Raw genomic sequence first — 15010 nt, forward strand, 5'->3', positions numbered from 1 at the left:
CATCCCAAGATAAAGGACTTGCTTGGTCCATGGAATATCTCCGTAAAGTTGCAGGTTTTTATTGAATTTGTTCTTCTTGGTATAAAGGATTGCTTGAGTCTTATCTACATTAACTTTGATTTTCCATCTTGTCAAGTAAGTCTAGAGTATGTTGGTATAGTCTTGTAATCGTTGTATTGCTGGGCTAATGAATGCACTTTGTGAGAGGATCGCAGTGTCGTCTGCATACATTGCAAGTGTTGTGTTTTGAATGGTGGGAATGTCGTTCACGTAAATATTGAATAAAGTGGGTTCACGCAGAGGTGCCATACGCAGCGAGGGTGTGTGTTTCAGTGGGGCTGTCGTTTGTGTTAGATTGCTAGTATGTGGGAACATTACAGGGTGATAATTCACAGTGGTATCTCCCATACTTCAACTTGTAGCTTTAGCTGTACCGCTGAAGAGGGGAAATAAAATAAACACAATAAACAGATATACTGTGTGAATACTTTATTTGTTTCTAATTTCAACACTTTTAATAATACTCTGCTCTTTACAAACATTATTTACATTGAAAAAGGTTAACCGATAACTTTGCATATATTAGGAATGTTTCATTTTGAACTTATCACATCGATATTTCCCCCTATATATATATATATATATATATATAACAACTATTTGGGGGTTAAACTGTCTTCCTTACCGCGATTCATTTTTGCCTTCTCGCTCGAAAGAGCCCCCATCCCTCTCAAATCGAGTCTTCTCTGCAAAAAGAGCTTATGAACCCAAGTGTCTGTGGCCACCGCTATTCGCCATCCCCCCGGCTGCGGCCAAAGATTTTTGTTATCGTTGTCGTTAATTCGTTGGATGATGGGAAGAACAAAAAAGTTCACCAAAAAAATCATGTACATCTTTTGGAACACCTATTAAACACAAAACTCCTTACGTCTCAGAAACCATTTACAACCAGGACAAGAATTTCAGAATTATGATTGCAGAAGACGATGGTGATAGACGAAAATGTTTGCAAACACTAGTTTAAGCAAACTGCACTCAGAATTTAAATTTCGAGCTAAAGGCACTCCTGGCAAAGACTAAGTAAGTTCAAGTACATAGCCACATTGCTCTATTAGATTGTAGATCCCTTAAGAGGACTCATACACCTTAAAATCTTCGAATATGTGATTGTTGCAAGAATTGGGATATTTTATTTTAAAAGCAATTACTTCCAACTTTTTACAGCTGACTCCATAATATAGCTGCTTTCTGAACTATTAACCAGAAAGTTTGTGTTGCCACAAATATTTTTATAATTGAATCTGCTTTGTATTAATATGCTTTCACGTCATGTTTCCACCTTGCGAGCACAGTTTAAAATATTCTGTTGCATAATTTAATTCCGTATTTCATATATAGCTTTTATAACATTTGAAAACTTCTGTGAAGCAAAAATCCTAAAAATTTCATGTTAAATTTATATTTTATTTGGAGTTGAGTTTATAAAATGTATTTTATTAAAAATCTAATGTTTTCGTGCATAAAATTCTTTAATATTAAAATATTCGTCAGATTTTTGGTTCAGTTAGAAGATAGTGCCCATATAAAAAGTTCCCTCTAATTTCAAGTATGTACTGTTAACCATTTTTAAAATGTCCTACGCTCAAGTTGGAAACATGACGTGAACGCATAAACATGTTTGTCACAAGCAGATTCAATTATAAAAATATTTGTGGGAACACAAACTTTCTGGTTACAGCTGACTCCATAATATAGTTCCCGAAGCAGCTATATTATGGAGTCAGCTGTAAAAGGTTGGTAGTAATTGCTTTTAAAATACATAAAACATCGCAATTTTTGCAACAGTCATATATTCGAAGATCTTAAGGGTTTTAAGATGTACGAGTCCCCTTAAAGTGCAGTCTCAGCAAATCCATTAGTTTCACTAGATTAAGCTTATAGTGTCTTAGCTTACTGTGTTATAGCTTATTGCGTCTGTAACAGCTTATTTTAATAATGAACCATTTCATTAAAAACGCAATAACTTGGGTTCTCGTAGCCAAAAAATGTTATAGGAATTAAATATACATTATCTTTGATACAACTATCTGTTCATTCACAGTTTCGCATCTTTCAAAATCCTCACACAACAAAACAGCAAATTCTCTATTACTGTGCATTTATTACAATATGAAGTACCTTTAATAATCTTTCTATAGATGTCTAATACTTCTTGATACATTCTAATTATTAATACTTAACTTTTTATGGGAAGTTAGTAATTCATCACCTTTCATGGTAATTAAAACAAATTTTTTAATAAAATGGTTCATGAATAAAATGGTTTTTGTAACATGCACAAAGCTTAACAGATTAGCAAACCTAGCATGGATTACCGAATATTTAGTTTTTTTGCAACCAAATATTTGATTTAATACCTAAATTACTTTAATAATTTTACTTTAACTTGTAACTTTAATAATAATTTTACTTTAATAAAATATTCTAATATTTAATTTTAAAATATTCAAATTTTACATTTTTCAATAACCTTTTTCTCAATTACTAAATATTTACGTTTTTTGCAACTATCACGATATTTTCCGCTCATTAATTCTGAACACATATCCAAGACGATTTCTGTTTTTGACAAATGTTAAACTCCTTGACCCAAGTTATATGGCAGTAATTACGCATACAAGAACGCGAATAAAAAAAAACTGAGTTAGAATTAAACAAAATATTTACGTATCCCAATCACTACGGGCAGTGTCGATCATTTTTAAACAGAAGAGGAAGACTAGCATAAAAACAAGATTAATATATACACACTAATGTTAACTAAAAATGTAACTCATAAAAATTTACGAAAGAACACAGGCTCAAGATAATGTTATACTGTAAAAATTAAAATTCAGTTAAATACCACAATTTAAACTTAACTATTCATACAAAGAAAATTCGATTCTTTTTTCCTTTTTTCACCCTTAAATATTATCAATATACCTTTTTTTTCTTTTTTTACATTTCAATATATATAGATATATTTTTCAACACTGTCAATGTTATGTCACAAAATTCTTTCAAACACCAAAAATTTCGCCGACTGCCCCGGCGATCATATAGCACTATATCGGGGATGACCTTCGCAACTCTACGATAAGAAAGCAAGTCTAGACATGACTAGACTGAGAACAGGAGAACTCAAGATTGGCGACAACCAGGAGGCGATGCAGTTAGCTACATCGAAAAATCAAACAGGAGATAACATTGCGAAAAAAGAATAGTAACATGTTAACACGATTTGCTGAAGAGGAAGAATGCTGAGAAGAACGTTGCCGATTTGGTTTAGTCCAATATTTATAAAGAATCGCAGACGAATTTGGTCAGCAGTTTGGTTGGAGTTCCAGTGCCCTGAAAAAGTCGTGAATTGTGCGCAGATTTTCGTTTGGAAGCCGCTTGGACGGAGAGGACAATCTGTTGTTCGCGGATCAGTAAGAGGGCTCACCGATGCACTTGAAAACTGTCTCGTCACGGTTACAGATGATTATCCATTTGTCTACATGGCAGCAAAGTCTTGGTTTATTTGCAATCGAGTGTCAGACAATAGGGGATTTTTGTGAAGAATCGCAGGCTACGAAGGATTTGAGGGACAGTCGTTCAGACGAAGAAAAATTAAATATCACCTAAAAATATACACAACAACAGAACAGAACACAAAACCGGGATCCATTCATTTTTCTTGATGCTTCGGCGGAAGGAAAGAAATGTTAAAAGATGTCCTGGATCATTGGCACAAAAAGCGTGAATCCCGGCTGGGTCACGTGCATGGCATCCAAGAGCAAGGGCATGGGTAGGATGCGTAAGGAGTGAAGAAGAAGCCTCCGCCGAAGACAATATGTGGATGTGGCTGGAACAAGTCTTTCGCTTGATGTTCTAAGAAGTAAGTGCGACACGCAAGTTCCTCTATCAATGCCAGGGACTGACGACGCTCGTGGCCCATTAAACAGACTGTGCTCTCATCTACGACGCGATGCAAAACTAACAGGTACTCGTACTTGTTCTGCTCTTCTCCCATGAAATGGTTTGCCAGATAACTCTCGAGTTTCGCCCTCTGCTGATTGATATCACCGAAGTCGATGAAGAAGCGTGAACACATGTACCGCTCCAGATGTTTGATCTTGTCTGGTCTGGCTGGTTTATAATCTCGCACCAGTAGGTTGCAGTATTTTAAAAGTCCCCCACCGCGAATTTCTTCTGGATTTCGGGTGGCTATTAGCTTTTTGTGAAGATGGTACAAAGCTTCTTGAAAATCCCCATACACGGACTCGGCAACCACGGTCGGATAGAAGTTGTCGCTCATCGACATCTGGGAACATCCGTAAAACAGAAGAAGTGAGTCGAGGATGATCTGGAAAGAGTCGACGCTGAATTCGAATTGTCGGCGCATCGTGTCGACAAATTTCAGTTCGATGTTGCGGCCACGGTTGTTGCTCAGACTGATTAGACTCCAGCGATCACCGTTCGTTACCTGTTAAAAGAAAAAATATCAGTACATGATAACATGTACAAAATATACAATTTTCATACTAAACGAAACAATTTTTTTCCACCTGACATCGTTACGCGACAGAACATTTACGGAAATGAAAACCTTGTCAGTGTACCTTTTCCATAGCGCCCGTCAAAATGGCTTTTAACAGTAAATGATTATTGTATTAACTGAATTAATTGAATGAGAAATATATCTAATGAAATTCGTGGAAATAAGTTTAAACCATATGCAGGATAAATGCGTTAATTTAATATTCCGTACAAGGAAGTCATGTGGTGTACACATCAGATTTTTTTCTTCTTAATGGAACCAAGTTTTATATTTTTTTTTCTCCGTTTAGAATTATAAACAGATTTTTGTTGCAGTTATTTACGTAAATCCATTCAAGAGTCAACTAAATTTGATGAAATTAGTTTTTTTATCTCTTGTTCAACAGTTTTTGTACAGGGTTCTTGCAAACTGTTTTACGTAGAGCACATACCTCGGCAAAAGCTGGTGAACTTTTTCTTTACGCTGTAAATTTTGAATTATCTTTTGCTCCTATAGATGTATTTAAAGACTTTGCAATTGATTTCTGCGTCGGCGGATGTTCTCTTGGTAACGTCCATTTAACTTTATAAACAGTACTGCGAAAAAAAAATTTCCCGTTCTACAGGGTTGATTGACGATATTCAAATTGCGTTTTTCATGTCTCGAAAGCGCCACTTAGAATATATATATTAGATTTATATGTAGCATTGATTTAACAGAAAATCGGAGCATTTCTGAAATAACATACAATTTTTTTTTCCATATTTCGATTCTACGACTCAAATTGTGCCTAAATATTAAATTTTGTAACATTCGGTGCGAAATTTACAAAGAAATTCAGAAATTTATCTTGGCGTATTTGTTTCAGTTTGCGCCAAGAATAATTTACTTGGTGAACTTCTTAATTTATAGCAACCTAATTTTCCTTTCCTTTTTTGCATCGCAGACGAGAGGAAAAAAAGCCAACTTGAATGCTTTCAAATGATTTTAACAAAGTGCGTAAACCACATTTGGAGTTATTATCGCTCCAAAATAAAGATGCCAAATTTCAATACGTGTCAATATGTAATTTCATGTACATCATACAAAATTCTGAATAAAAATCTAATTTTTTGCAGGTGTGCCTAAAAATACATTTACTTTAAGAGGATTTTTAAAATGTTATAGGTTATAATACAAAAAATTTTTCGAGAAATTTATAAAAATACTTAAAAATACAAATTAAAAAATCATAAAAAATGTGCGAATTATAATTGGATTAAGCCTAAATTTCGAATTTTGGAAGAAGGAATCAAGTTTAATAAAAAAACATTAATAAATATATATCTAATTCAATTAACACTTAGGAGCTAAAGTTTTCAGAGCTAATTTTTAAAAACTACTCGTGTGATTTTTTATAAAACTTGGCAATTTGGTATATTTTGAGTCGTAGAATCAAAATACGGAAAAAAATTGGCATGTCATTTTAGAAAAAGGTCCTATTTTTGTGTAAAAATATCTATGGAGATACAGAACTGTCCACCCTCGTTTTTCAGGTGTTCGTTTGGGGTTTTCTTTCTCTGTAGAAGTAACGATTGACGTTTTTTCCGTTTCCGATTAACAATATTGCTTATTTTGTAGCGAGAAATTTTAATACTACTCATTTCACAACTTTTCTGAATTACGGAATAGGAATATTGCTCTTCGGAATGCCCAAAAACGTATCCTTCAATTCACAGCTTTTTTACACGCGACAATTTAAAAGCAAGATAAATTTAAAACTAGCAGACAAAATTTCTTACTTCAAATATCAAGCTGGTGCCAGAAATTTGTAATCCAAAACATTTGGTATTTGAAATTTTTTCGAAATTGTTCTGAAAAGTATGTAAACATCCTCTGCAGACACTAGGAAATCCAGGAAAACATTCACAACAACCAGTCTGTTCACTACCAAGAACCAGTAGAACGCGCTGTTTTTAGCTCATTTCCGTTTCCTCTGTTTGACAGACATTGTTAACAATACCAAAATGCCCCAAATGAAGTGATATCCGGCACTTGGACTATGAGAAAATATTTGTCCGGAACATTTCTCAAACGTAAAATGAGCCAATGTTAGTACGGAAACATTTCTTTTAGCTTCTTTAAACTACTATTATTGATACTAGCCGCTATGACGCCCGCCTTCGTCTGTCTCTTAAATGTACCGTAAAAATGCCTAAAGGGAACACCAAATATTAAATTTAAAACATGCACAGAAATTTTACTCTGCAGAACAACTTTATAAAAATTAAAAAACCTGAAAGGTTTCAGATTTTAAATTACGTTCAAAGGGGCGTTTCTTTTTAACATTTTCTGTGTTACCTTTATTTATTAAATATCACGTTCTTCTCACTTAAATCATAAAATTCAGTTCAACAGAAATATCGCAAAATAGTTTTAAATTGAGTCTACTTTTAGAATTTCCGATACGCAGTCTCACGCGCTGGAGATAAAAATGTTTTTTTCTGTACAACGTTGCAATGGCGCGCCTTGAAATCCTTGAGTTGGTTAATCAAAAATTCGTTAAAGTTTTACAAAATATGCAATACATAATAAAACAAATTCCAAATTTGGGCTTCCACATTCCCATATTCGCAGTACGATTACGTCATTCAAAATTCGATGGCTCTATGTACCGTTGTTCTATCACAATGCGAGAAATACACATTTATGCAGATTTTTTATTATTTAATTTCTTCAAATATAATGCAGGACTCTAACATTAAGTGGCAACAGTTTGTAAAGTGAAACGGATATTTATAGTGAACCAACGCAAAATCTCAAAACGAAAACAATAGTCCTTCAGAGACAAAGCCCCTTTGGACCAAAAATTCAATAAAAATGTATCACATATTAAAAAAATACAATGAAATAAGCAATATCCCTTCATAAAAATATTAATTATCCTAATAAATAAACCAACTTCCCGTTACAAAATCTTAAAAATTCAAATAGTATAAAGGAAGTTAAGAATTTTGTTTCCTAAAACATCATGCAAAACATTTTATATAATTAAAATTATACATAATTAAAACATAATATAACAAATTTGCAATGAAATAAAGCAATAAATCTCATATTTTGAACAGTTAGCAGTCCAGTATCCAAAGCAATGAATAAAAAACTGTTGCCAGAACCCCATTTCTAAAAGAATGAAACTATCATCAGAAAGCAATAATCCATCAAAACTGTGCTTTGTAGATGACACAATTCAAAATATACAAAACTCTTTGCCAATAGCTAATAGAAAGTGAGAGGAAAAAAATGAAATTCTTTTTGTTGTGCCTCGCGACACACATGCGCGTCAGAATGAGAAGATTGCATGTTGCGTGTACAAAAAATAAAAAAATAAGCAGCATTTTGTCTCATTTTGAACAGTCGGCAGTCCAGTATACAAAGTTTTGAATGAAAATCTGATGCCAAAACTACATTTCTAAAAAAATGAAACTATTCAAAATGATGCGATAAAATTAAAAAAATCTGATTCGAATTTTGAAAAAATCGCTTAGAGGTGCACTGGCTCTTGTCTAGATGCACCTATATACCAAATTTCGTAGCCCTGGGTCTATTAGCTTACGCGCAACACGAACGAAAGGCGCACACACTCTTTTAATATACGTAGAGATAGAGAAATTTCTTTTCTTATAAATATACTAGGGAAGCCATGGTTAATTTTCGATTTGTTTATTCGATCACGGCAAAGCATACGAATATTACCTACCTAAGGATATGGATGCCTTCGTGGTGGGGTTTCTAAGGGAATTCTATTCTGATTCGCATATGTGTTTCCACATGCGTATTCACAAAACCTACTACTATCTTTCCTTCTATGGCCTGTTCTCATTGGATGAAACGGCGGCGGTGATATTTGGAATGGTGAGTTATCACCTTGTTGGTTTTATAACGAACGCCAGACATACCTTGTTTATTTAGAAAGCAGTCCGGCCCACCTGACGAGCGAAAAGTATATATATATAACATATGTTACGGTGAAACACCGAAATCTGGAGAATGTCGACTTTCACAGGTGAATGTTAACATTCACATAGTCGCTTGGTGTATGTCCGAAATATTTTCCAAATACTCTTATTTCTGACTTACACCGGTGAATGTCAACATTCATCATGTACTAATGGTGAATGTTGAACATATAAGAATATTATATTTTCTTCTCCGTCATTCAGTCGCGAAAAAACGCACTTAAGACTTAAAATAAGAACTTTAAACAAACGGTACATTCAAAATGAGAAAGGAAAATAATAGAAGTTAAAAACTTAATTATACTGTACGTTCTAAATGAGAAAATAAAATACGAATAATAAAACACTAAGTGATTCAAATCTTATTTATTGCAACAATTTAAACTATTATGGCACTTTGAATGGCACAAGAGGCCCTTGCTTTTACAACTGCATTTATTTGTGGAACACTTCTTTTTGCAATGACAGCGTGTATAGCCTTACCCACGGCTTCTCGATTTAGCTGCAGCTGCTTCTCTCAGCGACATTTCTTGAAAATAAATTTCATCTACGGAAAGTATTTTTTTTTTCTTTTTTTTTTTTTACAAATTGCGCACTGATTACTTGTGTAAAGCTGCTTGAGGTTGCCATTTTCGTTTGCAAGTTTATAGAAGTCTCAGTCTTCTATTCCGACAACAACCGCTAACACGTTTCCGTTATCTGTACGACCACGGTCGACATCAGGGACTAGTATTCGTACAATATCACCAATTTGAGTCAATCTTTTCGACCTACATCAGAGTATATCTGTGATTGTCAACATACACCGGTGAGGGTCAGAATGTACAAGAATGTAATGCAATATTCGATCTTTCATCGACGTATTTGGTGAATGTTGACACTCTCCACTTTCGGTCTTTCACGGTAACATATACACTCCACCCTTCTTACCCGGCTTAAAAGTCCTTACTCGATCTTTGTTCTCTCAATCGTTGCTCGTAGACATATACTTCCATACACTTAAACATAGACATACACTTGAAATGCATTTAAAAATGTGTATAATTTAATAGGCCATACAAAGAAGTCAATGTGGTGTACGAAGTAAAAAGGAAGTATTGTAATCACGAAACTTTTCGGGTGTCATATTTCAACAAAAATAACCATTTTGACCGCTATCGAATGCAATTTAACGATGTTTTTGCGTGACATCTGTACGTAAGGACAGAATAAAGGACTCTTTTTCCCAAAACGAGTTGCCATTGCTCGCTTTGTAATCCTCGAGTTGGTTAATCAGAAATTCGTTAAACGTTTTAAAAAATATAAAACAAATTCGGGCTTCCAGACCCATATTCGGAGGAGGATTAAGTTATTCAAACTTGAATGGCTCTAGGTACGGTGGTTTTATCACAACGCGAGAAACATACATACATTTATGCGGTTTCTTCAATATTGAATTTCTTTAAATATAAACACACGGCTCTAAAATTTGGTGGCAACAATTTGAACAACGCAAATTGCCAAAAGAAAATTAATAGCCCTTCTGAGCTAACGCCCTTTGGGCTAATAAGCATTTAAGGGCGTCGGATACCTATTCCTTTTTACTTAAAGGTAAGTATAACTAAAATTATAATTTATTCCATTGTGCGCTATTTCTTTTGCAACGCTTTTCGCTACACCATGCTCATACATAGCAAAGGCGCTAGAAGCAAAAGCCGCCAAGCACAAGATTGTATGTTTTTTGTTTTAACCAATCGGAGCAATTTGTAGAAGAAACGGGCTGCAGGCTTTGTGAATATGCGTTTCACGAGGGAAAAACCACGAAAACGGGTACGCCAGCCAGCTCGTCCGTAGGAATTCGATGCCCGGAACGAATTACCAGTGTTCAGCGACTTTACCACTCGCCGAGAAGCCTTGAGCCCAAAGGCGAAAATAGATTACTTTAAGAAGTGGAAAATTTATTTAGAGATACACCCATTCGGTCAAGAAAAGTGGATTAGAAGAAACGTTTTAAACGGCCGTATTCCCCCGGCGGCATCACTGTGCCATCGAAAATGAGCATGGAGCCGCCATTACCGTCAATAGCGAACATTACCGTGCCATGCTAAACGAATTTTTGTTTCCAAAAATTGAAGAGGGTGACATTTGGTTTAAACGGGGAGGGGACACTTGCCACACAGACAACGTAATCATCGATCTTTTACACTGTTTTTAGAAATCGAAATACTGATGTCAATTTTCCGCCTCGGAGCTGTGATTTGACCCCGTTGGAATATTTTTTTATTTTTTTTTTGGGTGTGTGTGTGTGGGGGGGAACCATAAGGATTGATTGCCGCTAAAAAGGAAGATGCACAACTACATATTATAGCAGCCCTATATACAAAATTTTAACGTTATGAGGCTACTCGTTTAGAAATATGCAACATACATACATACATACGTACAGACATGACGAAAGAATGTCTTCTGAATCCATTTTAAATGAGTTTAATTTTTGGGGGCAAAAAGAGTCCTTTACTCTGTCCTTACGTACAGATGTCACGCAAAAACAGTTATATTGCATTCGATAGCGGTAAAAATGGATATTTTCGTTGAAATATGGTACCGGAATTTTTTGCGATTTGAACGATTACACTATTTCCTACAAGAAATAAAAATGCAAGACTATTGATGAGGAGAACCACTCTTTTAAAAGGAGTCGATGCAAGAAAAAGGTTGGGTATTGTCGATTTAAAACATGAAATACCACCCGAAACTAGCAAAAAAGAAGCTGAATGGTTCATAGTTGAAATAATGAAAATGGCTCCAGGTCAAACTCATTCCGCTGAGAATCAATAATCTAACTCTACAACTTCTATTCAAAGTGTTCTGAGGCAGAATTTCTTCTCATTCATAATTCACAAAGGATATTAAATTATATTTTGTATTTTATAGGCACTTTTTTTAGACTCTTAAGTTCAAATATATGCAACATAAAGGAAATGGAAGGTGTTATATAATGGATTTTACGCAGAATTACTGTTTGAAAAATTTCAGAAACTTCGCACGTTGTCTAATTTCGTGCACTTTTGTCAATCGGAGAAAGAAAAAAATGAAAGCACGAAAATGCATAAAACTGTTTAAGGCTCCCGAATTTCTTGCCTAATTTTGCGTTCGCACGATCCCCACTTACATAATTACCGTTCACCAGAAACGCTTCGTAAATTGTCCATCGCGTGATGGTCCATTGCCATGAATAGTATTCACTACCATGCAGAGCGTGATGAGTTCCATAAAAGGTTCAAAGACGATGAATGCACAGAATTGTTTTAAATATGTCCAGCAATCACAGCAGTCCCAAATGCAGCAGAAATCTATGCACTTCAAGCACTGCGCGAAGCACTTCTCTTTGAAATTGGGCTTTTCCTCCTCCTCCTCTGTCTGTTGGAAAATAATAGAGGGACACTGAATAATGTTTAAGTATGGCCGATTAGTAGCCTGTTTACTCTATGTTGAAACACTACGAACGACGACTGCCATGCTCAAGACAAGGGAGCTCTCCTTTAGATCATACGCGAGGATACTAAGAACTATTTAAATCCTAAGTAACAATATGCATACAACCTCGCATCTAAGCATATCAGTATGGATGCGACATAAAAAGACACCAAAATTTAAAAAGGATATTTTGTAAAACATTTATAACTTTAAAACAAGTAGAATAATCCACCATAAAAGCTTTTTGCTAATTGCTTGCTATATCAATATTGTTATTCGAAAACCTAAAGCGATATTCGCGTATAAAGCTATGGCAGTTTGAAGTTAAAACTACTTATAGGTAAGTATTTAATATTCAAATCTGGCTAAACGTTTTTTGAATTTCAATCTTTTCTTCTTAGTGAAAGTGTAAGGTATATTTTAATTTTATAACAGTTACTTTAACTTCAAAGTGATTTCGTAACAATTCTTGTTTCCACTTGCAACTCCCTATCAGAATGAGGTTTTAGAATCACTTTGAATGCAAATGAGTTAGAAGCAGCACAGGGTGGACCAAATAAGATCTACCAATGTTAAGCACAAATAACTTCATTTTTTGATATAATTATTTTTTTCTTTTTGTAGGTTATAACTGAATTCTTGGAAATTTATTAAGGAACCATACAGTACAAAACAACGCGTTAAAATTATCGAGTTTTTCTATTCTTGTCAACGATCAATTGTTATGACGCAGCGTAAATAGCGGCAATATTTTAATTAAAGTGTACTGTTTGGTGCGTTGTTATGGCCAACAGAGTTATCCGCTCATATTTCTTGGAGAATGAGGATGGAACGCCGGAGCTTCTTACAGAACAATGAAAACTTTTCGCTGCCAATAACGGAGCAGAATCTTTTTTTATGGGGATATTTAAAAGACAAAGTGTATGTTAATAAACCAGACTCTTAGACAGCTGAAGCAGAATATTCGAGACGAAATATTGAGCCTTAAACCAGAAACATTCAGTGGTGTAAAAGAAGCCAATCTCTGTATCGAGAAAAATAGTGAATATCTGTCTGATTTGATAATTTCCATAAAATATACTTAACGTATAAAAACTTAACCAAAATAAATGATTATTACAAGAGTTATCCGTGTTTAACATTAGTAGGTCTTATCTGGCCCACTCTGTATTAATTTAAATACTTACCTTCACCATCTTGTGGACATAGGCTTCTTTCAGACTGCAAGAGCTGATTCGCTTCTTGACGACGCCTTCTGGCAAGAAATCCAACAGCGAATCCAGGACAGCTGTCTTCACTTTGTCGAAATTGCGCTGGTTCGAGAGATCCACAGCGAAGATGAGATCGAGGTCATTGTATGGCGACGCCTCTGGGGCAAGCACATGACTAGCAGCACCTCCGTTCAATCTGATATCTCGGACAGCAACGGATTGCTCGCTCTCCAGCTTGGCCCTGACGACTCGAACGAGATCCTTGAGTCGCACCTCGAGGGTGGGAAAATTGCCGCGCCCGTGGATGGGCATCACTTCTTCCATGACAGCGTCCAGCTTGCTGACTTGCTCGTAGCTGAGAACGGCGAACCGCTGCCCGTCAGCCATCTCGCCAGTCTTCTCACCTCGTTTGCCCCCCATCTTCAGGCGCTGTCGCAGACGCTCAGGCGTGGCCTCTGCCGATTGGTCAGACTGAAACGGAAACAAAAGGAAAGTCAGTTACCCTTTTTAATACTCAAGTGCATTTCAACGAAGTCGCCTTACGGCAAGAAAATACAATCGGAAGTCAAAATAAATAACCACTGCTGGCATCTAGAATATCTTCGCAAAAAACACAACTAAACATTTAATAAAACAATTCAACGCCCTTGGGATTCAAGACCGAAATTAATTTTTCGGTGTTTACCTGTTTCCGCGGCTGTCAGAAACGTTTCTGTTTCCGCAAAAATCATCAGTCTTCCTTACCTCCTACCCAAAGGGGTTACATATTTAGTTTTACAAAATATGAAATCGATAATAAAACAAAATCCAAATTTGAAATTTGGGCTCCCACATGCCCATATTCGCAGTACGATTACGTTATTCAGAATTCGACGGGTCTATGTATCGTTGTTTTATCACAATGTGAGAAATATACATATATTTATGCAGATTTTTCATTATTTAATTTCTTCAAATATAATGCAGGACTCTAACATTGGGTGGCAACAGTTTGAAAAGTGAAACGGACATTTATAGTGAACCAAAGCAAAATTGCAAAACAAAAACAATAATCCTTCAGGGACAAAGCCCCTTTTGGACTAAAAAAAGTTTTTAAAAGAAATAATCGAAAAATATTTTCGATCTCAGATCTTTGCATGAATGAAGCTAATACTGTATTTAAAAGGAGACAGAGAAATGTTCAAACTGTGCAATAATTTTGGCAACAGATCGTTTTCTACAGTAAAAAACAATATCCTTATAAAATTCTGCATAAAGGTGAATTACAATAACATCCCTCAGAATAAATAATCGTTCTAAAATGATATTCTTTCTTCTAAAAGGACTTCTGCTTTGGTCTCAATTGCGCCTTTGCAGCTTTTCATTTATGAAAATCCAATAAACTACGTTTTCCTTATATATGTTCGATATTGATAACAATAATCATAAAAGGCTAAAGATTTTTTTCCTTTTAGTTTCAATAATGTCTAAAACATCCATAGTGTTTAACATAAGATGCGCAAATAGCAGCTAATATTGTAGCAGAATTACAAACAGTATGAAACTAAAGATTTCGAGAGGAGCCTAAACTACGATACGTCTTCAATCTAACGAAGACTAACTTATTCACAAAGAAACTGCCCAGCTCTTCTTGACAATTCATCATGACATCTCCAGAGGAGCTGTTGGAGGGGGTGTACTCTCCAATTTCGTGGGAACAGGAAAACGCAGAAACAGAACTATTCGAATTGATCACACTTCAACGAATTGGTAATTATCATATGGTATCCGTCGAAATCATC

At 35.2% G+C, this 15010-nt stretch overlaps 1 protein-coding gene across 2 annotated transcripts in view; it reads right to left on the minus strand.

Annotated features, from left to right (window-relative positions):
- Window positions 1–474: 474 nt before the first annotated feature.
- Window positions 475–15010, minus strand: part of LOC118205813 (terminal nucleotidyltransferase 5C) — a 109624-nt gene continuing 95088 nt past the window's right edge. For both annotated transcript variants that reach the window (XM_085811232.1, XM_035378098.2), the window contains exons 2-3: window positions 13206–13700; window positions 475–4510 (exon numbers count right to left, since the gene is read on the minus strand). In XM_085811232.1, coding sequence (XP_085667358.1) covers window positions 3800–4510; window positions 13206–13700 — 1206 coding nt within the window. In that variant the 3' untranslated portion in view covers window positions 475–3799. The remainder of the gene's footprint in view (window positions 4511–13205; window positions 13701–15010) is intronic.

This window comes from Stegodyphus dumicola, chromosome 2 (assembly GCF_044657685.1).
Source record: "Stegodyphus dumicola isolate Sdum_Otavi_A_Nest chromosome 2, ASM4465768v1".
NCBI classification, from domain to species: Eukaryota; Metazoa; Arthropoda; class Arachnida; order Araneae; family Eresidae; genus Stegodyphus; species Stegodyphus dumicola.